The sequence below is a fragment of the Mus caroli genome, unplaced genomic scaffold (genome assembly GCF_978045245.1).
Source record: "Mus caroli unplaced genomic scaffold, Mus_caroli_1 scaffold_9, whole genome shotgun sequence".
NCBI classification, from domain to species: domain Eukaryota; kingdom Metazoa; phylum Chordata; class Mammalia; order Rodentia; family Muridae; genus Mus; species Mus caroli.
Window position 1 is genome coordinate 87,339,169 of NW_028227264.1, and position 27,150 is coordinate 87,366,318.

At 40.5% G+C, this 27,150-nt stretch overlaps 1 protein-coding gene across 9 annotated transcripts in view; it reads left to right on the plus strand.

The window, feature by feature from the left end:
• The window catches only part of Igf1 (insulin like growth factor 1), a 71,712-nt gene that overhangs the window by 28,221 nt on the left and 16,341 nt on the right, over positions 1-27,150 (plus strand). For all 9 annotated transcript variants that reach the window (XM_021175256.1, XM_029482874.2, XM_021175258.2 and 6 more), the window contains one exon: positions 26,400-26,581. In XM_021175256.1, coding sequence (XP_021030915.1) covers positions 26,400-26,581 — 182 coding nt within the window. The remainder of the gene's footprint in view (positions 1-26,399; positions 26,582-27,150) is intronic.

Consider the following 27,150-nt stretch of genomic DNA (forward strand, 5'->3'; position numbering starts at 1 on the left):
AATTGAAACCTTTTTTTTTTTTGCACATTGAAGTCACAAGTTTTCACAGGGTAGGATGTGTTGCCAATCTAGCATTTTCTAAACTAACTCTTCCGCAAGGCACTTGCAGTTTTCTTTTTCAGAAGTAGACCCTCAAATTTTTTTGCGACATAGTTGTCTCTAAGTATTCTTTGCACTATAGACGAGGTTGTCAGTAGAAAAACAAATATCAACTTTTAATCATACATTTTTTTTAATGTTTGCCGCTGGTTGTCTCAACTCAGCAAGTCAATATCAATAGTAAGGATGTCATGGAGCCTACGCTGAGCTAACAGCTACCATTCCAGATGTGCACATCTGAGTGCTGGTAAATACATGGCTGTGTGAGCACCTATCAGGAGCAAGTGCTGGTGCTGAGCTGCTGACGTGGTTTTTGCCATAGGTGCTCAGAGCTTAGGAAAGCTTCAGGACCATGAGAAAGGAAACGAGCCCCAACTACTGGAAGCATCTGATTGGAAGATACATAGTATATTTACTAGGCATTCTTTTCTTTCCATCCCAATGACTGGTATATATACATGACCAATATCCTGCCTTCTTCATCTCTCTTTTTCTCCTTATTAAGTCCTGCGGTGTGTGTTGTTGTATACCTACTGTGGTGGGAACTGACTTGAATTTTCTGTGGTGAGGGAGCTTCACTGTAAGGTGCAGTTTAGGCTCTTGGTTGTTCCTTTTATCTCACTTCGCCAGAGGACGCATGTTGGTCCCTATTTAGCATCAGACTTTTTGTTTCCACTTGTCCTGTGTACCTTGGAACAATCTGAGTGCATTGTCCTTGCCATGAGAAGGTCCCCAATTCTATAAGTGTCAAGAAAAGGAATCTTGGTACCCTGCTCTAAAACTTTTAGGAGTATGAATGTCTTTAACATGTTTTGTAAACATTATGTTTACTCTGTAAACAAACAAGAAAGACGATGGTGACAAATGGTAATGCTCATGGTACTTGTTGGGGAAATGTTGAACTGAGAGCAGTCATCTCATATCCTTGAAGGTAGACTTTATCTATCTTCAGTCAGGGAGACTAATACACATTTACTGACCAAGTCAATCCCAGCTGGGAAGTTCAATGGTTTGTCTGCATGATTTCTGAAAAAATACAAGCTAGACTAAGTGTGTGGACCCATTGATAAAATTCCACATAGAAGACTTTGACTTCACTTGATACAGCTTTGGGGTGTTTTAACTCTAGCTTGTTTTCTTATCAGAGCTTTTGTGATCTTACAGAACCCTTTTCTGTTTGTCTTTAAACATTATTTAGGGTGACTGACTATAATAAAACAAGATCCTCCCAGGTTTCTTTTAGTGCTGATTTGTGACTCTGTTTACCCAGAACACAAATCCTAACTCTAGTTATCAGAGGCTTAAAGAGAAATGAACTCAATCCCACTCTTCTGACAGTCCACCTAACGTATTATGACAGTCTTATTAAAATTAGACAGAATAAGTCAAAAGTTGATGAACAGATGGAAAGATGGCTATATTGGCAAAAAAAAGCACATAAATATGGGAAAATGAAGCTAAGAGTATCAAGAAATATTGACTCAATGAACCAAATAAATTATAACAAAATATATAAATAATTTCTTAAAATGACAAATGTATCCTTTATCTGTATTGCTCATGTAGAGAATTAGAGTGTAGTTAGTCTTAGCCTTCAAATTAAGAGCAAAGAGGACATGGATAACCCCCTCCTCTGGAAAAAAATTAATCAATACTTTATCAGGACTAATTTAGTCTCAGAGCCAATGAGATTGCATCTGTCTCCATGTGAAACATTACTTAGTGGCTTGTTTTCATTCATCACAAAAGTCGTTTGTTCTATTGGAGCAACTGAGGCTTTTGATCTCTGGCATTTTCTAATTCTTTGTCATGGAAAGACTTCATTTCAAAAATAGAAGTTGATTTGTTCTAGTCTAGCCAATGTGGCAGTTGTTAAAAGAACGAATAAAACAAATGCTGGCCAGGATGTAGGAAAAGGGGAGTCTTATATACTGCTGATTGGAATGTAAACCAATCTAGACACTGTGGAAGTCAGGATGGAGGCTCCCCAGGACTCTAAAAGGAGATCTATCAGATTCAGCTATACCACTTGTGAGTATTCCCCTGAAGGACCTCAAATCAATGTATCCTAGAGATAGTTCTACACCAGGGCTTGCTGCAGCTTTGCTCACAGTACCTAAGTCACAGAACCCAATCTACATGTTCAACAACAGAGACTGGATAAAAAAAAAATGTGCTGTGCACACAGTTCAAGTAAGTTATGTTCTTTTCAAGAAATGGACACAACTGGGCATAATGAAGAGAGTTAAGTATGTCTTAAGGACAAATACCATGTTTTCTTTCATTTGTTGCTCCTAGATTTTTACATAGATACTTCATGTATGTACATATGACATGAGAGTAGAACCCAAGCTGTCTAGAGGAACAAAGGCCTGATGAAGGGGAAGGACAAAGGTATAGTGAGAAATATAGTCAAAGAACAATATAAACTTACATGAAAATGCCTATGTAACATGGTATCTTGTACCAAAAATAGACACAATGGAAACTGAAAACAAAATTTAAAAAAAAAAAAAGAATCTCAGAATTAAGGAGTTGGAAAAGACCTCCCCCCTCATAAAACATGTCTGTAGAGAAGACAGTTGTTTCCTCTACATCCTGAAAGAGGCCTGTGCTGAAATATTTCCAGGGACTGGGTCCAGAAACAGCTTCCCAGCCACCCCTACTCTGCAAACAGAAAAGCACATCAGGGTAGCATCACACCAGCCAGTGGGAGAATGACTCAGCTGAGTGCCTTCCCTGAACCTTCCTCGCCTGCACCTGCTGGAGGCACTGAACTTCCTTCTGTTTTGTATTTTCCTTATTTATGGGTTGCTTTTCTCTCTACTGAGTCATAGAGTCCTTGAGGGTCACTGTTCTTGCTTTCCCATCCATTTTCACATTACACAGCATTGGGACTCAGTGCCCTAAATATGGTGGGTAACCAATGGTCTGGCTTGTTTTTTAACAACTGCTGTTTTTAAATTGACTAACAGCTTAACTTTTTGAGAAGGCAATCAGGTTAAAAGAAATTATGTCATGTTCACTGAGTTGGATAGACCTGGGGTCCATTAAATTTTTGTGTTTTCTGTTTTTATTTATTTACAAGTCTTTTATAATAAAGTTTATAAATTTTTTAAATTAAAAAGAAAGTAATTTTTGTCAACATATATCCAAATTTCTTTACTATTTAACCCACTGAAAATTATTTCTGACACAGTAGACTATAAATAAGTATTTTGGAGTGAACTTATGAATGAATGAATGAATGAATGAGTGAGTGAGTGAATGGATGAATGCTCATTGCTGATCGTTTCCCTGGGAAGTACAAACCCTGTCCCAGAAGTACCTGTTTTGTGCCTCCTTTTGCTCTTTTCATGTATTGTATGTCTTCCTAGAACCTCCATCCTAATGTAATAGTCTAAAGATGTAGCCTCCCAGTCATCTGTTCCTTTCTTCATTCAAGAGATGAGAAGGAAGAGTGTCTTGGGATTGTCCAAGCTTTAATAAGATGAAAATACAATCTCTCATCTATAAGATTTAAGACGTGTAGTTCAATACTACGGAATGATATGTCATGCAGGGCAGTTCTGCTCCAGAACATCCTCAAGAATCCAGCTCTTGAGCTAGTGAGGCAGCAGATAGAAGTGCTTGTCCTGCAATCCTGACGACCGGAGGTCAATCCCCAGCACCCATATCACAGTGCAAGGAGAGAACTGACTCCACAAAAAAATGTCCTCAGACATTCATTCACAAGCTGCTGTGGTATATGTGAACACACACACATACCATAATAAATGAACACAATATAATAATAATAACAAAAACAAAGTATTTTTATATAAAGAATCCAGCTCTTTCTAGCATTCAATTTTATCCTCCTGTGTTATATTCTTCACCGGCATGGCCATATATATTTGCTGGGCATTCAACTTTGTAATCATGCTATACCCAAAAGAAAGATGACAGAAAGGAAGAGAGACAGAGACACAGAGACAGAGAGACAGCAAGATTGAGACACACACAGAAAGTGGGGAGGGTTTCTGGATGACCTTCAAGAGAGAATCCCAAAGCTCTTATATGATGTTTTCACTTATATTCTTTTGTGCAGAACTTGAGAAAATGGTCAAATGTAGCTGCAAGGGAGGCTGGCTAAGAAATGTAGTCATCTGAAGATTAGTAGTTCTGTTATCACACAAAAAAGAAAGGGTAGAAAAACCGTAAGAATAAATCTCCTTGGGTTCTTTAAGTTATATGAGTTGGGTGTCCAACCTTGAGGCACTGTAAAATCTGAGGCTGCTCTCATGTTAGCCAAGTCTTCACTTACATCTTGTCTTTGGGCATCATTTATTGGGCTGAGTGATTTCTGAACTATTTCCAGAGCTGCCAAAACTGAAGCAAAACCTCTTTCTAAGGTTCCTGTGGAATGATATGGGACAACTTGGTGGTGCCTAGCACAGACAGAGAGTAGATGCTCAGATCACATTTATCACTGTTATACTTCAGCCAACATGGAAGACTGGCTTGAAATCAACCTGGGCAAGAAAATATTCCCGAAGTTCCTGACAGCTGGGTTTCTTGAGTAATTTCACACCCTATCCACTCACCAGATGCATTTGAGCAAATGAGCAGCTGCTAAAGAGGGTGTAGTGTCCTCATCCTCACCTACTCTTTCCTTCCCACCTTGGTTGGGTGCTAACCAGGCAGAAGACACCAATAAACTTCTCAGAGATGTAAAAAAATAAGCCTGGGTAAACAAGAAGAAATAACAAGTCTAAAGATCTGACTTGGGTCAACTTGGCTTTACTTGGTAGCAAAGATGTTACTCTTGATTTTTATAGATACTGAACCACAAATAATAGGCAATGCTCATGGGTCATTAGGATAAGAATCCAAAGCTGAAAGAGGGCATCACAGAAGAACTGGCTTACAAGTGTCACTGTATAGGCAACAGCTACAGCACAGCCTTCTACTATACTCAGTAAACATGAGTAAATAAATTACTTTTTTAATGGAAAAAAAATAGTCTGTGGAGGTAACTTCAGTGGGTAATATGTTTGTTGCACAAGGATCCAGGTCCCTGGGACCTGTGTATAAAGCCCTGTGTGTGTCAGCATGTACCTATAACCTTAGCCCAAGGGGCATGGGGTGTGACTGAAACAGACAATCCCTAAAGCTCGTTGGCTAGCCAACCTTGCTTAACTGAATCAATGAATTTCATGTTCAGAGAGAAACTTTGCCTCAAAGAGAAGGTGGAGAGCCATTAAAGAAGACTTATGGTCTCCACACATACATGAATACACAATCAGTGCATATACATCACACACACACACACCACCACCACCACCACCACCACCACCACACCACACCACACCACACCATACACATACACAAATTTTTTTAAATAAATACTACCATTTTAGAGTCTCAAAAATATTGAAAGACTCAATCACATAAGTGACCATCTAAGGAAATTCACCCTTTGGACCATTAACTGAACATCTACACATTGTTATTTTTGGAAACCATAAATTCACAGAAATATAACATATTGCAACTAGTAGTAAGACTTTCAGTGCTCTTGTTCCAAATGCTTCCCTTGTATTGAGGATAACAGCAACACACACGGGTGGTAATTCTACTAAAATATGTATTCTCCCTTGCTCATTATCTCACTTCTAGCTAAGCTACCAAAGATAGGATTTTAGATACTTTATCTTCATCAAAAATATTCCTTCTAGCTAAAGCACAGACACAGGTTAACAGTAGACCTTGTGGACTAAGGGGCTTACAATTCTGTCCATTGCAGAGAGAACCAGCTGGATTCCTTGAGAGGTTTTCATTTTTTTTTGTTGTTGTTTTTTGGTTTTTGGTTTATTTTTGTTGTTGTTGTTGTTTTTAAGTTCTTAGTCTGAGCCTGAGCAACAAGGGGATAGATCCAAACTGGATCTCAAATGTCTTGGAGATCTGGCAACCCATGACTATGTCTAGTTGCACCCACCTTCCAATCCCACACAAGATGGTGAAGCGCCTGCTGCAACATGTTAGGAGCCCCAACAAGACAAGAGCTGGCCTCTCTCTGTGGGGGCTGCAGAAAGGAAGCAGCTGAAGCAACACTATCAGTTTCCTTCCAGTACTGAGAAGAACAATTGCGTTCCTCCCAGGGGAAGCTATTCAGAGTTGGACAGTGTGGGGTCTGTCCTGTGATGGCAATGAAGGATTCCTGAATAATGGTGGTGCTTAGTCACCACAATTCTCTAAACACAGACTCAAAGATGGATGGAAAGCCAATAGGTCCTTAGGTCCCGTCCCCTGCCTCTATCTAAGCCTTCCAAAACAGATGGTAGTCATCCCACATTTAGAGATCTCCAGGGTAGCAACCTCTTCCCACAGACCCTGGTCCAGCATGTTTCCCTGTTTAATCAAATTCTTCCTGACTCTAAATGGAAATGCATTGGGTGTAGATAGAACCTACTTCTCTGTGTCTGTTCTACAGGGCATTGGATGTCTAGTCCTCAGGGGAGATGAGGATCGCAGCCTTGCTTTTACCTCACCACAGTGATTAAGTCACCTTGCTTAGCCTTGTCTTTCTAGGAGACCTACATCTTAACTTCATTTTCCATCCAGTTAATCATAAAAAAAAAACCTTGCTGGAATATCTCCAGCTTCTCCAAATGAATCTTAAAATAGAGCGAAATCTAAGTTCCCACTCTAATTAAAAGCTCGGGATTGCCAAGTTTTGTGAAAAGATAACTCTCTAGGCTTTCATTTCATAATCTTCCTCATGAGCCTGCCTCATATTACAGTGTGTTGTACTTTCTTGGTCACCCAGAGCTCACAGATATTTTGCTATAGTGCTTGATACAGGGCTTGCTGCCAGATGGAACCAGTGGCTTCCATTTTAAATAGTTTTCTGTTTGCAGTGACTCTGTACTGGAGTCACTAAAAATCACTTTACATTCTAACCCCTACCTTCAACTGTTCTGATGATCTACTTCCAAACTCAAGGCAATCTGAAAACTATTCTTTTCTATTATTTTTCATGAAGGAAGGAGTCCGGATTTATGCCAATCCTGTAAAGGGCTGGAATATCACTCATTTCTCCCACTCCCCATGAACTTGATTTAAACATGAAAAATAGTGCCAATCACCCCTGTCCATTCACTTAGGCAGTGGTCCTCTCCTGAGCAGTAATCATGTGAGCTTGGGTTTGGAATAATAGACAAATCAGCTTCCCTATCCATTCATGAGCCCATCTACCCATGTATTAAAATGGGTTCATTCAGCAATGACTCTCTGCAGAGCTAGTCTGACTGGTGTGGCAAAAGTCCTTGGCTTCTGAGACCTCACATTCTAATGGTTTGAGGGCTAAAAGAGACAAAGTACAAGTCAACAAATAAATACATAGGACCATGTCGAATTTTGGTAAATGCCTTGGAAAGAATCGATAGGATAATAGAATTGAGGGTGGAATTGCCTTAGATAGGGTGGACAATAGGGTCTTCTTTGAGTAGAATATACTGAAGAGATTACATCTTAAGACAGATCTGATATTCTGAACCAATCCCCTCTAGCAAACTAACCCTTCTGTTTTCTTTGACCCAGAACATTTAATGGGAAGTTAACATTTGGTAACACATTGTTCATCGGTTAATTATTAACACACCTCGTGGATTCTTTTCAGAACTTTTAATCAAATGTGATAAACAGGGAATTTTGAGATTGTTCCTGAAAAGAAATGGGAGCATGGTGTTATTAAATGCAGAACAAGTGACTTTAGTATCATCTGATAGACTTCTTCATCAGGGGGCTTTCCATGAGCTCAGGACTCTCAACACATACTTTCAGCCCGTCTGAATATTTTTATATGGAATATCTTGAACAACAAATACTCCTTTATGAGTACTGACATAAAGAAACATCTTGGATCTTTAGGTGTCTTTTAACAATATAATTGGCATTAGGGATATGAAGCCTGATAGGCAGGCAAGCCCTGGATGTCTGAGAAAAGATTGCAGTGGGAGACAGAGCACTGACTACTTCAGTTCCTTTGTAAAGCTGGGCCTGCACTTCTCCAATTTCTTTGGAGGATGGAGACTTTTGAATTTTTTAATTTCCTCTCTGTTAGAAAATCCACAGACATGTGGTTATATATCATGCAAAGGGTGCTGACTATTGACATAGACCAGCAGATTTCTAAGGACCTGCCCTTTGCTGTAATTTGAATAAGTCTTTGCTTTTGGATCACATGAGCCTCTAGATCATGATTTTTAGTAACCTTTGAACATTTTGGACCAGGCAACGTGTTTTGCCAGCCTTCAAAGGTTTTCTGGCCATGGTGGAGTACCTGCTTATTAAGGAAGGCTCATCAATATTTCCTGTGCCTGTAGCAGGTCCTCCCTAAAGGCCCTTGGAAATTTTGTAAGAAATCAGTAAAGAAGATGGAGAGTATCTCAACCCAGAGACGCCAGTCATCCCTGGGGACACATAACAGCCTTCTGGCTGAGTGAATGAGACCATTCCCATCTTATCTATCCCAGGAATAGCTCTTTGAAGAAGATATGTGAAGAGCTCCAGAGAGTCAATGGAAAGTAGATACTGAGGAAAAGAATGACTGAAAACTCTTGTTTTTTTTTTTTAAGAGGAAAATGCAAACAGAGACTTGAAGGAAGTTGCCACACCAGCCACAGCTTCTGTCCCCCTTCTCCATTCAACCAGTTGGGAGCTGCTGCCCACAGGGCACTATTTGGCTTAAAGCTATGGGAAGCTCCAAGTAAGCCTCATGAGGCAGGCTTGGAAACTAAATAAAGCATCATTTGCCCTCCCCCCCCAATACTTCTCTCTGGAGACAATTGAATCAATAAATCCTGGGTTTGCAGCAAGACCCATCCTAAGCCTTGCTTGAGACATGTTGATGACTATGGATATAGCTTGACTGACAGACAGAAAGTTGTAATTCTTTTTCCCATACACATGTCCTCTCGTCTGACACCCCTAGTTGACTCTGTAAGTAATCATTAATGGTATGCCTCTTCCAACACCCCTTTTGTTCCAGTCCTGAAAGGATGTTTTGATGATACAGTCCTGAATGCGTGTCATAAACCTACTGCACTTTATTTTACTTCTCTATATTACTCTAGGAGATAATAAAGGTGGAAGGCACAGACAAAGGTGTAGGTTTTGATGGATCCTGTCTTCTGTGCCTTGTTTTACCTGAGCAGGGTGGCGTTGAGCATGGGTGAAACACCCACTGTAGAATTTTGAAAGTTCAAAAAAACAAATGGAACTCAGAAAAGCAGTGTTCAGTATGAGAGGGTGTTTCTAGCTTTCTGGTTTGGCTAGGGGACTTGTTAAGGCTCCAATTTCCTACCCTCAGACCCAGCGTCTTCTCTTCAGGTACTAGCTGGAATCCAGACCAACACAGACTGTGAAAATAAAAAGAACAGTGAAGGGGGAAAGGTCAACATATGGTTTTTGTTTCATTTCGTTTCTTCCTTTGGAAGGTTTTGATGGTTTTTTTTCCTTCCTCTCTGATTTGCAATAAAATTGGTTCTGCTACCAGACTAACATATGGATACCTTTATGAGGCAATCATCAAAAGAGATATCAAAATAGTCTGGCATATTTTAAATGTTTGAAAGAGGTCTTTCTCAGTACTGCCATTCTCAATGGTTCCTTCTTTCCATTCTTCTTCCTAGGTCCTATCCATATCCTATCCAGTGCCATTAGGTGACATTATTCAGTGCCACACAGAAGCAATGGTTATCAACTGAGAACTTGAAAATTCTCAGGCACTAGGTCAGACTGACTGAAACAAAGATCTGAGGTGTGGTCCATTGGCCTATGTTCTAATAGCCCCTCCAGGTGATAGCAATGCAAACTTAAGTTTGAGATCCACTATGCATGTTCATTGTGCATCCTGGGATGTGTTAGTCCTCCTGGCCACTAGCTGCTTGAGGGACCGCCACATATTCTGAAGCTTTGAGGACAGGAGTGAGAATCAAAGACCTGACATCTGAGGACAAAGGAACTTCCAGATTCATCCACCACTTAAGCTTTGGCTTATTCGCCTATACAATGGGAACAATTCCAGGGAATTTTTAGGGTTGTTGAAAGGGTTAAAGGACAGAAGACCTGTGACAATGATTTGTACTGCCAGGGCATTTCTGGAGATAGTTGCACAGTAAGTTGACTGTATGAATCGATAATGCTGACGTACATTATGAACTGCAAGTTCCAGGAGGTGGGGACGAGAGGCAGGAACTGTCTGTCTCCTTTGTCCTCTTCTGCATTCAAAGCACCAAATCTGGGTACATAATGGCCAATCACTGACTCTTTACGGGATGACATCAACTAAACTTGCCAAGTGCTTATTCATGCATCCATCCCAAGCCTTGTGAGGCCACTGCCTCTTTGGATGAGCCCTGAGAGGTTCACTAGTTTACTCGTGTCACACAGCTTGACATAGTGGAACCAATGTCTTCACTTAATAAAAGCTCCATATTCAAACCAGCTTCCCACAAAATCTCACTCTCGAATCATCATGGTGATGATTAGAAAAGTGATCTGAGGTGGCATCTTTCAAGTTCCTGCTATGCCACCTCAGATCTCTCTACACCTTAACTTGAAATTGCCCATAGAAATAAGTATGATTAACAGACACTAGCCAGAATACTTGGGGGTGGGGGGTTGTTTGTTTGGTAGTTATTATTGTGAGTGGTGGTGGTGATGGTGGTGGTGTTGAAGTATGTGTTGTTCCTAACTCAAACCCAGGACCTCAAACAGCCAAGGCCAGAATTTTATTGGTCCTTAGTCCCTGATGCTAGGTTTCTTTTTCCTAATGCCCAGGTGTTTTCATATGGCTTCTCTTTGTGATATATTTGTGTACCAGCTTTGTCAATATGGGTACCAAAGAGCATTTAGGAAATGCCCACATAGCTGACATGATTTTATACCTAGAAGTACATAGATAACATTTCTGGTTTTAAGGTACAAAAAAAAACAAACAAGAAAAGTGGGCTGATATTTGAAAAGCAGAAGGAAAAGGCAAAGAAACAGTTAAATACTGATTGTCGGTTGTTTTTATATGTTCAGAGAGGTTAATGGAATCAGAATAGAGCAGAGTATACCCCAGGACCCAAAATAACTTTCTTGTGTTGTACTGAGACTTAAACACTGAACTGTTGAATTCAGCATCCCTGCACGGCAATTCCAATAAGATTGCCATGGTCACTATGGTCATGGGTTTATTGATCTGTCATATCCTTCATAATTTTTGCGGAGAAGAGTGTCTAGACTGTAGACAGAATAACAAATATGGTTGCCTACTTTTTTTCTTTACATGGGAAGTTAGATCATCAGCATCTTATGTGCCCCCTCCCCACTCCACCCCCAAAGAAGGCTAAACAAGAGTCCAGTTCTCCAGAGAGCACCTCAGCTCAAAAGAAACATAAAAACAGCACCTTTGTTATTTGGGAGGAGAAAGTCTACTTTCTTGCCTGGGGTGGTAATGTTGCTGTGGCAGCTGTGACCCTTGAGTGCCTCCCTAGAGAGGAAACCTCATAGGTACATAGTGCTTTTGAAAATTGAGAAGCAGGATTTAGGATTTCTTGTCATCGATTTCATTTCCCTTGGTTTTTCTCCTATTTGGTAAACCTTTGAATGCCAAACTCAAGCTTGGTTACACCCCATGTTCCCTTCATCAGAAACAGCACTAGTAATTGAAAACAGAAAGTGGATCCTTTATTCTAACTCATGGGATGCAGGTATGTTTCCTGTTTGGGCCCCACCTTAACTTTCTCTTTCCAAACACTGGGGGAAAATCTGGATATAATTATCTGCTTTGTGACTAAATTCTTTCTAGTTCTTATGTTGAAAAGGCAGTCTGTCATCAAAATAGGACTGTGGGATAATATCCTTTGATTTGACAACTCCATTTCTGAACATTTACTCTCATAGATTGTAGGTAGTCTAGGAATATATCTTTAATAAAAAAAAAACACCTAATTGCTGCATTAGTTAAAACAATAATAAAACTGAAAATAGCCAAAATATCTAGTAACACAAAAATGAAAAAACTAAGGATGATAAATCTAATGGATAAAATATTCTGCAAGTTTAAAATTATGACTATGAAGATCAGGTGGCAACATGGGAAATGCTTGCAATAAAGCATTATTTTCATTAGATTAAATAATTAAATAAATTTTAATTAAAGAAATGCAGCATTATATTACATTTTGGCTATGACTGTAGCTTTATCATAATTGTCTACCTCCAAATAAGAATGAGGAAAATTTGTGAAAACATTGGTAATGCAATTTGTTGGGATATTTGAGTGATGGGCGATATTTCATTATTTTACTATAACATTTGAAATCCAGTAGGGTTGGAAGTGAAATTGTCTAGGTATATGACAGAGCTGAGTATCCCCATCTGAAACTGAGTCTTGGTTTTATGGATGAGATGTGAGCATCCAGTGTCCAAGCTATGTCTTTGGCAGGAGAAGTCCAAAGACATCTCTCTCCCAGGGACAAAAGCCACTTGTTTCCTTTGAGAACTTTTCCTAGTGCCTAGGAAAAAACAACTTAATGCAAGTGCTTGAATAATTGAGTTGAGGGCTCAACTTAAAAGACCCCTCCACACACCCTTCACTTATATCATGTAGTATGTAAGTCTCATTAATGGTTCTCTTACTTTGAGAGTATTCCCAGGAAGGTAGACTGATTCTGCTACTTAGTAAACTAAGTTAAAACTTAATCTTTGTAAATCTCAGCTTCCAGATATGTTAAATGAATATAGGCATAATGCCTAGCCCATGTAGATGCTATAAAGATATAAATAAGATATACAAAAGTTTAATAGAAGTCCCTTAAAAGGAAGACACTGTTGGCTATGTGTTGTCAGAAAGGCTTTGGTTTTTCTACAGTGACAAAGAAAACAGTGTTTAATTGGATTGTATCTCTGTCTCTTTATAAGTGTCCCTTTGGCTCACTTGCTAGTGGATTTCCTCAAGGTATTAATCTTCATCTGTGTTCTTGTTTCTATGGAATTATTGTCTATACTATAGTGTGTGAGTTGGGTTAGGGAATTCTAGACTTCAGATAAGGTAGCATTGCCTCCTTAGCAACTCTGGCATTTGAAGAAAAGCAGCATTTCAAGTTAGGTAAAAGTGTTGGAGTAGTGCAACTGGAGATGCCTCAGATGACTAACCCAGATGGGGGCTGTGAGAGGACTCATATGCCAAGAGCCACAGCCAAGGACAAGAGAGGGATTTTGGTTAAAAGAAGAGTGTTAGGCCATGCATGGCCTGGAAAAAGAAGCAAGGGGTGATTTGTGGCCTATTGAGCACAAAGGACAAGGTTTGGCCAAAGAAGGCAGGGATGTTGTGAAGAATGTGAGGAATTTATGACGGGTCATCATCCCACTGCAAGAAATGTCTGCCAAAGGCAAGTCTCCACCAACCAAGTCTCTCATTCCGTGAGAAGAAAGAGAGGGGCTTGGACCCATCAACCGACCTTTATCTCAGTCTCTTCTTGATCCAGAAGCAGAAAGGACAAGGAGAGTTTATGTTAGGAGAGGGAAGGAATTGGTGAACCTTTTGAAGCAGATGAAAGTGTTCCCACGCCATCCATTTCCTAACATTCTCTTCTTTCAAAGTCATCTTCTTTCTAAGTGACTCAAGTTTACAGTCTAGGTGTGTCTGATTTGAACATGAAGTGATGCCCACAGCTTCAGATCCTTGAGGCCTGGGTTCCTAGCCTGTGTTGTTATTGACAGGTAGTTGGATAATAAAGACATTAGCTTCATGAATAGATGGATCTGATGATGATACCTAAATGGACTCCTAGGGAGTGGGGCATGGTTTGAAGAAGAAGGTCACTGTAGTTTATTTTGAAGGGCACATCTTATCTATTCATCTCTCTCCTTCTCTCCCTCCCTTCATCTCCTCCCCTCCTTTTCTCCCCCTTCTCCTCTCTCTTTCCTTCCTTGTTTCACCATCCCTCCATGAGGTAAAATCCATTCCTTCACCATGCCTTTCTAGCATGATGCTTTCTGCCTTGACCCAGAACCATGCTCAAAGCAACTGAGCCAGCTCATCATGAACTGAAACCATGAGTCAAAAAAACTCTTCCTTCCTGAAGTTGATTAGGTAGTTCATCACAGCCACAGCAAGATACCTCACACAGTTTAGAACATCTGAGGTGTTTTCTGCCAGTTCTTAGCAGACCTACTGTTCAAAGCCAAAAGCTTCACTTATCTCCTCTATCTCTACTATACAGAAATGTCTAAGAGACTGGGAGGATCACTTCTTCTCATTAGCCCATTTATAGATGCAGTTCTCTCATGAAAACACATGTATTTATCATGGTGGAGCCTGTACAGACCATACCCATCACAGGTCTCTAGGCTTTAAACTGTCTTTTCTTCCAAGATGAAAAACTTTACATGGGATTCTGAGGAAAACAGTCCTGAAGGCAGGCTAAAAAATGGGGTGAAGGCTGACCTGCTGCAGGGTTATATAGCAGAAGAGACCATTAGACCCCAATTCTGCTATAAAATAGGGGCAGAGTTTATTGTACTTTAGTACCCCTGAAGCTTCCCTAAACCTAGGTCTAAGCTAAAGTGGGCAGACAGAAGCAGTCAGGGAACCACAGGCACCGTGCCCCAGCATGAAATATTCCTCCCAGCTGTGTGTCACATTAGGTCTCACACTGCCTGCTCTCCATGAGGCCAACTCAGTCGGCAACTGTGAATTCGTTTGGCGAAGAATTGGAAAATGACTTCTGAGGCAACGGGCTCCAGTTCTCAGAAAGGAAATTCGCAGAAGTGAGTGAATGGTCAGAAGGCCAAAAGGCCATTGCCTCAGACCAAGTCCCAGGGCAGAGTACTGGGGCCATTCTGGGTTTAGGCTTGTAATAAAAAAGTTAAAAAAAAATACAAGTGAAAATGTGAATTTTCTATCCAATATCACAACCCCAAAGTAGTTCTTCTGTGCTGAATTTAGTAAAATAATTAAGAGAATCAGTTTTCCCCCTTGGTGGACAATTATATTTGCTAAAAAGCGTTTAATGAGTTTTGGAATGTAGGCATGAGATTGGTCCCAGATGAAATAAAGATGAGAACATCTTCTAACTTGGAGTCAGGCAATTATTTGACTCTCTTGCCCTTCCTCTGTCCCTCCTCTCTTCTCTTTCTCTCTCTCTCTCTCTCTCTCTCTCTCTCTCTCTCTCTCTCTCTCTCTCTCTCTCTCTTTCTCTCTCTCCTCCTTTGGGTGGGGCTAGACTGGGAGTGCAATGGCTCAAAGCTAACAGAATCTATGATTGCCAAAAGTTCACCGAGAAACCACTTTAGTTGACTCTGACTTCGTTGTAATATCCAAAGAAATTTCTTTTTCAAAAGCTAAAGTGCAAGAGTTTGAAGAAAACTCATAAGGTCTCATGGTTATATTTTTAAAAAATCAAATGCTAGGGAGAAGGGATAAGAACAGTGGTAGGGAAAATTAATAATGATAAGTTCACTCTTATCTAAAATACCCTAAAATAATATAATTATTTATTAATATGTATTTATAGGATAATATCTATTATATTTATATACCATAAATAATCCATCTGGCTCCACTCTGTATGCTTGCATGGAACATTGACAAGTAATAGATTCTGGCAGGCTTAAGAACTTCTTATATGAACTTAAAATTTTTAAAGTTTTAGAAACCATAGAAAAAGTTAGTTTTAAAGACAGAGAGGAAAAGAACAAGAGAGAAGGAGGGGAAGGGAGAGAGGAAATGAGAACAAGAGGGCACTTGAAAAACGCATTACCTGATGTCCCCTGGGACAGCATGGCAGCCTGCCTAGAAGCCCATTATATTATCTAAGGCAAGATACTAGAAACTGTAACTAGTCTTTTCCAAGGAAACTGCGTGGGCCCACCTCATAGGAAGGAAATATCACACAGAAGGACCATATGCCATTGACAGACATTATGGAACTTGGGGAGTTAAAGCCCCCACTGAGTACTAGGAAGTTAAGCATTCTAATCAACAATATTAATAGCCTTCCTGCCTATCACAGAAAACAACTTATTACCTTCTGCAGATGAAACTTTGCAAATGGTAGCAATAGAGCAGTAGTAAAATAATAGAATAATAGTAAAAGACCCATCAAAGATAATAAAAGAAAGGAAAAACAAAACCACGCTAGAGAGGTGGTTCAGCAGTTAAAAGTACTTAATGTCCTGGCAGGGGACCAGGATTCCATTTCCAGCACCCTCGTCGCGGCTCACGCTGTCTGTAACTCCAGTTTCAGGTGCTCCCGCACTCTATCCTGACTTCTATGGGCTCCAGCCATGTTTGTGTGTATTTATACATGCAGGTAAAGTGTTCATACACATAAAATACAACAAAGCTTTCAAAACTTTCAGGGATGCTTTGCAAGCACTCTCCTTTATACCAAGACTCATTTGAAAATCCCAGTGTAATAAGAAGAACTCCCCTTTGTTAACATCTTGGTTAGCAATATGTAGTTAGTTTCTTCATGTTGTCTCCAACAAATAACTTTCTGGTGAGCTCTTTCCTATTCTCCTTCTAACTTACCCTAGAACCAACCCTACCTCTAGTAGCCTCTCAAGTCCCCACAGATATTCCTGGTGTTGTCCCTTAATGGAGCATCAGAATTTGACATTTTCTTCAATTTCTTTTGGTTACTAAGCCTAACACTGGTCTTAACTGTCCTTAAATTGAGCTGATGAAACTTGCTTGTATCTAAAACTAATCAGAGAAGAAACTTCAGATTCCCCTATCAGACCCCTCTTACCTCAGAATGCATTCATGCACCATATGGAAACGTTATTTAGCCACAAAATGGGAAGCCTAGCCCATCTAACACTGTGAAGAGTTGAGGCTTCAATGAGGGTGCCTGATGCTATCCTGAGTTTACTTTGCTCATGTGAATGAATCACTGAGAGTCTGGGTGACATTCGAATCCATGAGAAGACTGTAAGGCTGAGCTCCAGTGTTGCTCTCAGTATACCATACCATCACCTTTCTCTCGCCTGGTTGTGTATGGCTCAGCACTGGGTGCTATAGAAACACTCTCTGGGATCTTTCAATCAGAGAACAGCAGTGTTGACATACCAGCATGAAAGGATTGTCTCACACAACCCAACTGGCATCTCAGTGCACATCAGGAAGTTATTTATGATGTGTGACACCCAAACTGTCTCCTCCTGCCCACCCTCCTCCTTTCCTCTCCCTGTGTGTGTTTCAATCTGTCATTGACTCTGGCTGCCTTTTCCTCTGCCATAGTGCCAAGAGCTGTTCCTGCTGCTGCGAAGGCTGTCTTCCAGCAGTTTCCTCTCTGGTGCAAACCTGGATGCCCGTCTTTCAGGGCCTCCACCTCTCAAGGCTCTCCCTTCAGACATGCCAGACTTCCTTGGCAGCTATCACCTCTTTACCTGCCATACTGATCCTGTCACATGCACCTCTGAGAAAATGTCCAGATGTGCCCATACAAAAAGCAAACAAAGAAAAGAGCGCCCCCCCCCCAAAAAAAAACCCCAAAAGCCTGAGTAGAGAAGATTGACAGGGAACAGGACCCCTGAGAACCCAGGGCAGGTGCCAAGTTGCAAAAAGAATAGAGAAACGATAGACTCTGGAGTGAAACTAAAAATAAAGAGTGTGTTTTAATACCCCCCTCACCCTCTGTGTCTGATTCATCTCTCTGTGGCACCAGAAAGAGAGGTATTGCCCTCTAATCATGAATGCTTGTGTTTTGACTACAAGGCTCCTATCACAGCTAAGAGGAACCAACAATAACAGTGTATGTGAAGGAGATAATACCAATAGCAAGGTTCTTATCTCCAGATTGGAGCCAGACTCTCTGACAACTTTTGTCTCAGTGTTTCGGCAAGAGAAAGGAGAAGGCGGGTGCTGAGATTCAAAAAATGTGGTTCCTCAGCTCTGTGTCTCATTCTTTCTCTTAGAGTTTCTACCTCAGCCAGACTCAAGGCCAAGATGGAGTGGTGATTAGCAGTCTGGTAATCCTGGATGCCTGGTGACTATTCATTCCCAAAGCAGACCTGGCAGGAAGGAATCCCTAGTTTTGATTATTTAAGGTGGGAACTAATATCTAATTCCTAGCCTACCATGAACTCAGTATGGCATAAGCTTCCCTGCTTGATAGTCCTTAGTAGGGATAAATAACACCAAATGGCCTTCACCATCGAAACAGGAAAGGCAAACTTAAGGGTGAAAAGAAAGGTGAGAGTCACAGGAAAGAAGAGTGTCTGCAAGTGTGAGGCTGGCCTCTCTGACCCTGTGTTCAGCCCACACCCATCTCATGCCTTGCAAGTTGTTTTGATGTGAGTTGGCTATGGAAAAGCAATGGTTTTAACTAGTAGATCACTTGGGAGGAACCAAAGGCAGCAATAGGCAAAGATATACATATCTGGCATCATGTTATTAGACCTGGATTGGATTGGAGGATCCAATCAAGTCAGGGTAGTTTACACAACATAAACATTAGCTATCCTCTCAAGGGAACAGTTATTTATTTACCTAAACACAGAAAGCCTTGTCTATCTTGAAAACCTGTTTCAAACAGACTCTCCTTTGGGGAGGGATAGGAGGGGTGCATTCTAAACAGGAAGTGAGGAAGACAACCCTTGCCCTAATCACCATGTTAATCAACATGACCCAATAATACAGATAGTCAATATGTATGCAGTTTACTGCATACCAGTCATTAGGCAAAGAGCTACTTAATAATCTCAGAATTTCTAGGAGATATTCTTGGTATAGCAAGTCTACTGATGAAGATCTGAATCTCAGATTTGATCCCATCCCAACATCATATAGTTGAGTAAGAGGAAGAATCTAAATAGACTGACTCCAAACCCTGGGCTTTAACCACTCATTCCTCTGCTTCCACCATTGGTGTGACAGACATTACTGGAAGACCTCAGATTCAGTCATGTGTTGCAAATGGAATAAATTGCCTAACTGGTTAATGGTAGCTAACTTACATGGAGAGGGCCATTGAAATTGTTCCAACATAAAAATGACCTCTTGGTATTTGATTACCTTTCACCTTAGACATTGATAAGCCAAACTGTTCCCTCAGGACAACAGTTCTGTACAGGGAAGCACTTCTCTTGCCAAAGTATAATTTTGTTGGCTATATCTATCTCCTTCAAGCCTTGGAATAAGCTCCAAACTAGTAAATTCTGCTGTCCTGGCAAGATGCTTTTCCTCCGGGGCATTATATCAGGCTAAAGTAATACATCACGTTGCTTCCCACTCTGTCAGCCCATTTCTCTAAAGAGTCTTAAAGCAGTAATGTTTCTGCTTTGAATCTCAGTTGTTCTTGCCCCTAAGTATTGCACTTTGACTCTCTGACCTTTGAAACAAAGGGCACCAGAACAGTCTCCCTCCCATACCTGCCCTTGAGTTGGGGCTTCTGAGAGAGAGAGAGAGAGAGAGAGAGAGAGAGAGAGAGAGAGAGAGAGTCAAGAAAGGGTCAGCCTCATGATGCTTTATTTCATTCATTTTAGACCAAGAGATACATAAACATTGACATAATTGGGTAACAAGGAGACTTTGGTCTTTGGCATTATGGGGATTTAGTCAATGGGAAAGGAAGACTGGGTGGTAGGGTGGGATGGGGTGGGTACTATAGGGTCATGATTCCTAGAAAAGATGACCTCATCCAACTGAGAAGTAGTGGGACTAGCAAAAACTGCCAATTAAAAATTAACGTAGGCCAAAAGTGAAATCGATGCCTAAATCTGATAGGTTGTCAGGACCGTTTCTGACACATAGTTCACAGAAAAAGAGAACATTTTCTCAGTGTGCACTTTTACAGATGCCAAAGGTCAGGTTTTGGAAAGATCCTTCCACAGACATGCAGGACTGAACACAGCTATCTAGAGAAGGCTCTGTCAGGTGCTATTTGTAAATACAGATTTTAAACCTTCTCCAAATAATCCTAAATTGAAAAACATTAACATTGATTATGATTCACTTTATTCTATAATACATCTGAGTATGTAAGTACAAACACATGTTATCATAAATAAGTAATGATAGGTCCAGCAATGAATTCTCTTTCTACATTTTTTCTAAGCATACAGCCATGCATACCTTATTAATTTATTTAAATTAAATAAGACTTCTATAAAATCTTTAAAGAATAAAATATTGACTCTCAAAGACATCAAAAGTTAAGTGCTATAGATTCAGGAAATATCAACCATACAATGTTTTGTCATAGTTTTCATTACATTGGGAATTATGAAAGATGTCAGTTTTCCATATAAAGCTATCAGAGTAGGAAAGATTGGAAAGCAAATGAAAATTAAAATGTTTCCAGGAGTTACAGCTTAAACTTACAGTCCCAGAACTCAGTGGGTTAGAGCTCCCGAGTTCAAGGTTAAGGCCAGCCTGAGCTATGTCACAAAACCTGTCTCCAAGAAACAAACGGAGGAAGGATACAAAGAAAAAAAGGAGTGAGGGAGAAAGGGAGGAAGGCGAGGAGGGAGGAGAGGAGGAAGGAAGGGAAGGAGGAGTGGAAGGAGGGAGGGAAGGAAGAAGGGAGGGAAGGAAGGAGGGAAGAATGGAAGGAGGCAGGGAGGGAAGGAGGGAGAGAGAGAGAGCAAGGGAGGGGGTGAAGGAGGAAGGACATTAAAATGCTCAAATGTAGGGCAAGTAACTTAGTTCAGTGGTACATTGTGTGTTCAGCATCCATAGGGTCCACAGGGCAACAAAAGAAATTTCACTGGACATCTATAAGATTGCTTCTTAACATAATTTTCAAAACTTTCCTACTAATATGCAATGCAAATTGATATCAACTGAATTTATTTCTATTAGATAAGGTTCTTAAAGACCAATACTGACTTAAGAAGAATTAACCTATATTGTCAGTGAATCTAGAGATTGGCAAAATTAACAATAATAATAATAACTTATATAAGAAAACAAAGGTTCTGGCTCCTACAGATCCTAACTGTGATATTTGGTTGTGTAATCAATCTTCAGCTAGTAAAAGTTAAGGGCAAATTGTTTATTATCTAACAATATCATTTATACCTTCTATTAGACACGTTAATGAGACATTTCTAGAAATTGCTCCCAAACCCCAACTTGAAATTTCTTGCTTCTTCATCCTGTTTTTAATTTTAAAAACTAAATTTAATTTGTAAAAAGAAAGAAGGACTCTACTTTGGTACTTCTTCCTCCTATTAATAATGGTTTTAGAGAATGGTTGTATACTTTATAACCCAGTATCTTCAAAACTAGGTGTGTTCCTAATTTGAAAATGTTTACATTTGTCATTATTTAAATATTGATGCACCAAATCAATATTTTTCTCCTTCCAATGACAGTTTAAAGAGCTTTCTCAGTAATCAGAAGGGGAAATTTCCCAGGGAACCAAGGTACTGTATCTCAAGTCCATTTCCAGAAACTGGTGAGAACCACAGCTGTGTGTAGGTTGGTAGTCATAATTTTACTCATGGTTAATGGCCACAATTCTTTCCTCTAGAAACAATGACCCCAGTTAACTCTCAGAAGTGCACACTTCTCTCAGAGAAAGAGGGGAGTGAGTTGCTTGCATCCATGACAAAATGTGATACTCAGCTAATTGGTGTGGTTTTGATGATTCCACAGTTCTGCCCAAAACCCTTGTAACTAGCAAGTTTTGCCCTGAAGATTCTTGAGTTACTCCACTGACCATGCATTATTTAAAGGGAAGTGCTACTAAACAGAGGCCATCTGTTTAACCATTGGAAGTCTCTCTGTTGGCCCCAGTTTTGACAAAGCATTATGTCTCCTCAGAGTGGACTCAAAAATCTAGGTTAAGTGGTGGCCAGCTTGTCTGGAAAGCTGCCTTTGGTCTACATGCTAGACAATCTCTGAACGAAAACTACTGACAAAATAAATATGCTATTATAAATTTTCTCCCTTTTTTTTTCTTAGTTTATCTTTTTATTCACTTTGTATCCTGGTCGTGGTCCCCCCCTCCCTCCTCTCCTCAAGTCCCACCTTCACAAGTCCTTTCCTCCATTGCCCCCTGCCCCTCTCCTCAGAGAAAGGGAAGCCCCGCTTGGGTACCTGCCCACCCTGGGACATCAAGTTGCAGCAGGACCAGATGCATCCTCTCACACTGAGGCCAGACAAGGTGGCCCAGTTAGGGGGAGGGATCCAAAGTCTGGCAACAGAGTCAGAGACAGCCCCTGCTCCAGTTGTTAGGGGACCCACGTGAGGACCCAGCTGCATGTCTACTATAAGTTTCAGTGTTAAGTCTTTGTCAGCAAAACATCTGTGGAGTGTTACACAGTCAAACAATTAAGCAGATAGACAAGGTTAGAGACTCCTCAGACTGTGTCTCATTGTAAAAGGCACTAGCCCAGTCACCTGTCTTTTACTATTGCATTGGCAAAAGACAGTAAGTAGTTTTGAGCTTTCTGGAGAACTGAATGATAATCAATTTCATCTTCTAAGTTTAAACGTATTTAAAGCTCTTTCATGAAGACCATGTGTTTCCCAACGAGGCTGGATAAGTAGCCAAGATTTTCTATACAATCTCTGGCATAGAAAAGATCACAGCAGGCATCTACTTCCCAATATAGGATTCTGCTCCTAAGGTCACCAACAGGTATTTGTACAGCCGTCACTTAACTGCTTTCTACAGTGGAGACTTCATTATAGTTCAAGAAAGCCTGTTTTGTTTTGTTTTTTTTAACTTATTTTTTGGTAACAAATTGTTTAAAACCTTTTATGTTAAGACGATTTTATTTTCTGTTCACCTGATCATTCTGATTGAACCAACCAGAATAAAATATGTAAGAGGAGTGTTTAAAGGCAACGATGTCACCCCTAGTTCCACCTCATTACAAAAATAGTCAAATGATCAAATGACTAAAATGTTCTGTAATTTAGATGTGATTAAGATACTCATTTATATCCAAAAAAAGGCGCTGAGAAGACTTGTTGATTGCCTACCTGATAAACTGTATTACACTAGTTTTTCTATTTTAGGCCACAACCGTAAATACTTTTATTAAGGTTCTTTTAAAAAGACTAATAGGAGGCTGTTGAACAACATCCAAAGACTTTGACCCACAACTGTGGTCCCTCAGTTGCTGAGAGGTGGCTGTTAAAATCAAGCCTATAGGAGACTTCAAAGGATGGATTAAGCTTTAAGCAGCACTAGGTAAACATTTGCTACATTCATAAATTTTGAATAAAGTACAATGAGTCCATTGTAGTCATTGTGAACTGGCAAAGACAAATATCCCTCTAGAATCGTGGTAGCTAGAATGAATATAACTGGTTGTTGTATTCCTGGGAAAATCCACATGTGTATATTACCACTCCAATAGCACTTTTTAAAAAAAGATACAGATGTTACATCAGACCAAAGTTCTTAATCGAACATTATATAAAAATCCTAAAGCTCTCTGCTTCAAACTTTACCAGTGTGTGGCCTGGAAAGCACAGAGGAACTGCACCAAACTTGGAGTTCCTCTGCGAGAGTCAGCAAGCTAGGCACTGAGCACGTGGGTTATTCTCTGCTGTGGTGATGATTGCTGTCCATTTCTTCGTCTGAAATGGTCTCGTGGCTGTGGAGAGGCACCTGGAAGGATCATGTAATACATGGAAGTGTTTTGGTTATGCCAAGATAATGGCTGGTATCTTCTTCTCGGAACAAGCAAGGATCACAGAAGTAAGATTAACCAAGAAGGGCTTCAAGTAGAAGTCCTAAATAGGTCCTCGAATCCCCCCTCCCCCTACCTCTCTCCATTTCGAATTCATAAGCCTGAGTTGTGAAAACAGTTATAGCTGAACTGCCCAAGTTCAGAAGTTTCTGGAAGAACTCCTACAACCCTAATCCTAAACATCAAATAACTATTCCATAATCAACAACTGATGGAGTAAAAAATCAGTTTCTTAAGAAATCAGGCCCTTTAAGAAACATGTACTACAAAGGACAGTCATTGCATGAAGGTATTGTTCTGATAGGTACAGCAAAAATGATAGGCCTCTTCTCTCTTTTGCCCCTACCTGCAAAGAGAACCCAAATGAATCCTCTAGTCTTAATTGGTTAGCCAGTTAGAAAACTATGCAGAAGTCCTTCATGAATTACAAAACTCATGTGCATCCATTTGTGTCTTTCCTCTAATTTATAGTCCCAGGAAAAGATTATTAAAGAAAAAAGTCAGGAAAACAAAAAACATTGTTTACATTGCCCAGGGGACCAGCCAGTTTGAACTTTCCAGGGCCTGGATGGCAAACAAAAGCCCTGAGTCCAATTCTATGTTAGTCCTTCCTCCAATGGCCAGTAAAAGTGTTGCTGAGACTCCACTGGGACCAGCCACCTGATCCCTCCCAAAGCCCACAACCATGAGGAGCCCACAGGGTCGGCTGGGGGGGGGGGGGAGTAAGAAGGGAGGGAGGGAGGGAGGAAGAAAGAGAAACAGATCCTTCCCAGAGAGACCACAAATGAACCCTCAGTAAGTTACCACCTCCAGCTGCCCTGAGAATAAACCTTCCTTGTGTGAGGAAGCAGCAACAAGGCTCCTGTGCCAAGCATCAGGAAAACATTTGGGTTCTTAGAAGACGCCATAAACAGTTGGCCTCTCCAGCAGTGAAGCAGCCAAGCTAGTGTGAGTGTGGGCCATTGCCATGGTCCCGATCTCCCCAGTGAGGAAGCTGAGAATATAGATGAAGACTTTGACTGTCAAATGCCCATTCTTAAGTATTGTGTCTGTCAGTGCCTGTGTGATGATAAGTCTTTATTTAATGCCATGCCTTCTTGGGTTGGGAATTAAGACTAAGCATATATCAGGTTGCTAATCGAATTCTCATGGTGTATGACTCTCTCTCTCTCTGACAAAAGCCTACATGTCAAAGGAGAGATGAGAAGCATCCAGCCTCCCAAAGGATGGAAAGAAGATGAGAACAGACCAAAATGTTGTGACCCTATCTACAACAACACAGCTTCACATTTGGTGTGAATCAAATCAAATGTTATCCATACAGTACTGCATCAACACCAGTAAAAGTATAGTCAAAACCAAGATCAAATCAACTCAATACCTACTTGGCCAATAAAGATGTCTAATTGATGTGCAAATATCAAAATAGGTTTGATGGCCTCAGTTTCACTGCCACTTAGCTCTCTGCCTGTCCTTAGTCCAGTAGTTTCTTCTATAGGAAACATAAATGGTTGCTCCAGGCTTTCTGGGGCAACTAGGCAAGCCCCTTCCCCACTAGTATTGTAATCAGTTCTGAGTTTCCAGGCTTCTGCATATGGTCAATAGCAACAATGGGCTGGTTATTTTTTTATAGGTCATTTAAGACCTTGGAAAAGATCCTCAGGAGAAGCGAACTAATATGAGGTTAAGATCTCTTCTGTAGCAAGTGCTATATATTACATTTTTAATACGTCATTTCATCTTATCCTCAATTCTGACAAGAAATATGCCTATCACACAATTCGATGGAGACATCCAGAGCTCTCGCTGCTTTTCTGGGGTTATTCCCCAGAATTTTTCTGGACTCCATGAGATCCTTGGGCTTAACAGCAGGAAGACCAGAGTTTGAAGCCCAACTCCACCAATTACTTCAAACTCCGAGTCTCAGTTATCTCACCAATAAAAGGAAGATATATGTTTTGACTTCCAATTTTGCTTAAATGAAATTTAATTTACAAGAGAAATAGAAGATAAAAGAGCAGCTGAGCTGCCCAAGGCTGAAACTGTAGGCATTTACTAAAGTGATTGGGAAGATCCAGTGTCCCAGCACCACGCATCCAAGGGGGTTCTTGCTCAAAAATTTGAGATGATGAGCAACCTAAATACCTTCAGTTGATTATTAAACAGTATGCATCATACTGTACCCTCCCAATATTACAATTGCCTTGTCAATTTAACAATAGAAAAATATGTTTGCAACATTTTAAGAAACTTGGTCTATGATTTTATTTTAACTAGAACTATTAAAAGCCTCTCAACTAAGACCATAAAAAGAAAGGTGATAGGACTGGGCATAGGCAGGATCCTGGAACACAGATTGAAAACATGGGAAGACTTAATACAAATAAAGTGCATGACAAATGAAGTCTTACTTCTTGAGTATGCTTACATACGGGAATCTAAAGGAAAGTACCGGGTCAGGCATATTGGAAATCCTTAAAGAAAAGAGTGACATGTTGGAGAAGTATGTAGACTTGATGTGGGAAGAAGAAAGGCATCAGGGGCTAGATAAAAGTCTGTGAAAAATAGGCAGTTCTAACACCAGCCCATTCTGATTTGTGCAGACAAGCCCACAGGCTATGGCTCCAGCATTCGGAGGGCACCTCAGACAGGCATTGTGGATGAGTGTTGCTTCCGGAGCTGTGATCTGAGGAGACTGGAGATGTACTGTGCCCCACTGAAGCCTACAAAATCAGCCCGCTCTATCCGTGCCCAGCGCCACACTGACATGCCCAAGACTCAGAAGGTACGATCAAGTGGGTGAAATGCAGTCATTCTTGAGTGGTCTGTTATATGTGATGCAGGGGGAGGGGGGGACATGGAAATCCTATGTCTCCTGAGTGATAGGAGTTCCAATTCTACCAATAAGATGGCTTATGGGTGCACCCTTCCAATTACTCTCTACTCTGAATTATCTTTCCCACTCCCCTGGACAATCTGACACTTGGAAGGTGGTAGAAAGCCAGGACTAAACCTGTGAACTAAACTCAAATTGCCCAATGAGGCTGATTGGCCCAATTGGACAGCAAGTCTAGGATGCCAGAATTTGGTAAGTTGATATACGCTAAGATGGAGACCATGTACAAGTGGAATGCCTGTACCAAGTAGCTGTTAGACAAGGATTAACATCATCTGTCATAATTGTATCTAATAGCAAAAGTTACAAGTCCTGGAATTCTACAATGGTCCAAATACAGACTCCTTAGTGGGACCTATTTGAAATTCTCAGCAGCAATTATAAATTAAAGAGAAATGCATTGAAACTAGACATATTTGGTTTAGCTGTAGGGATGTTTAGATGTTTCTGATGATCAA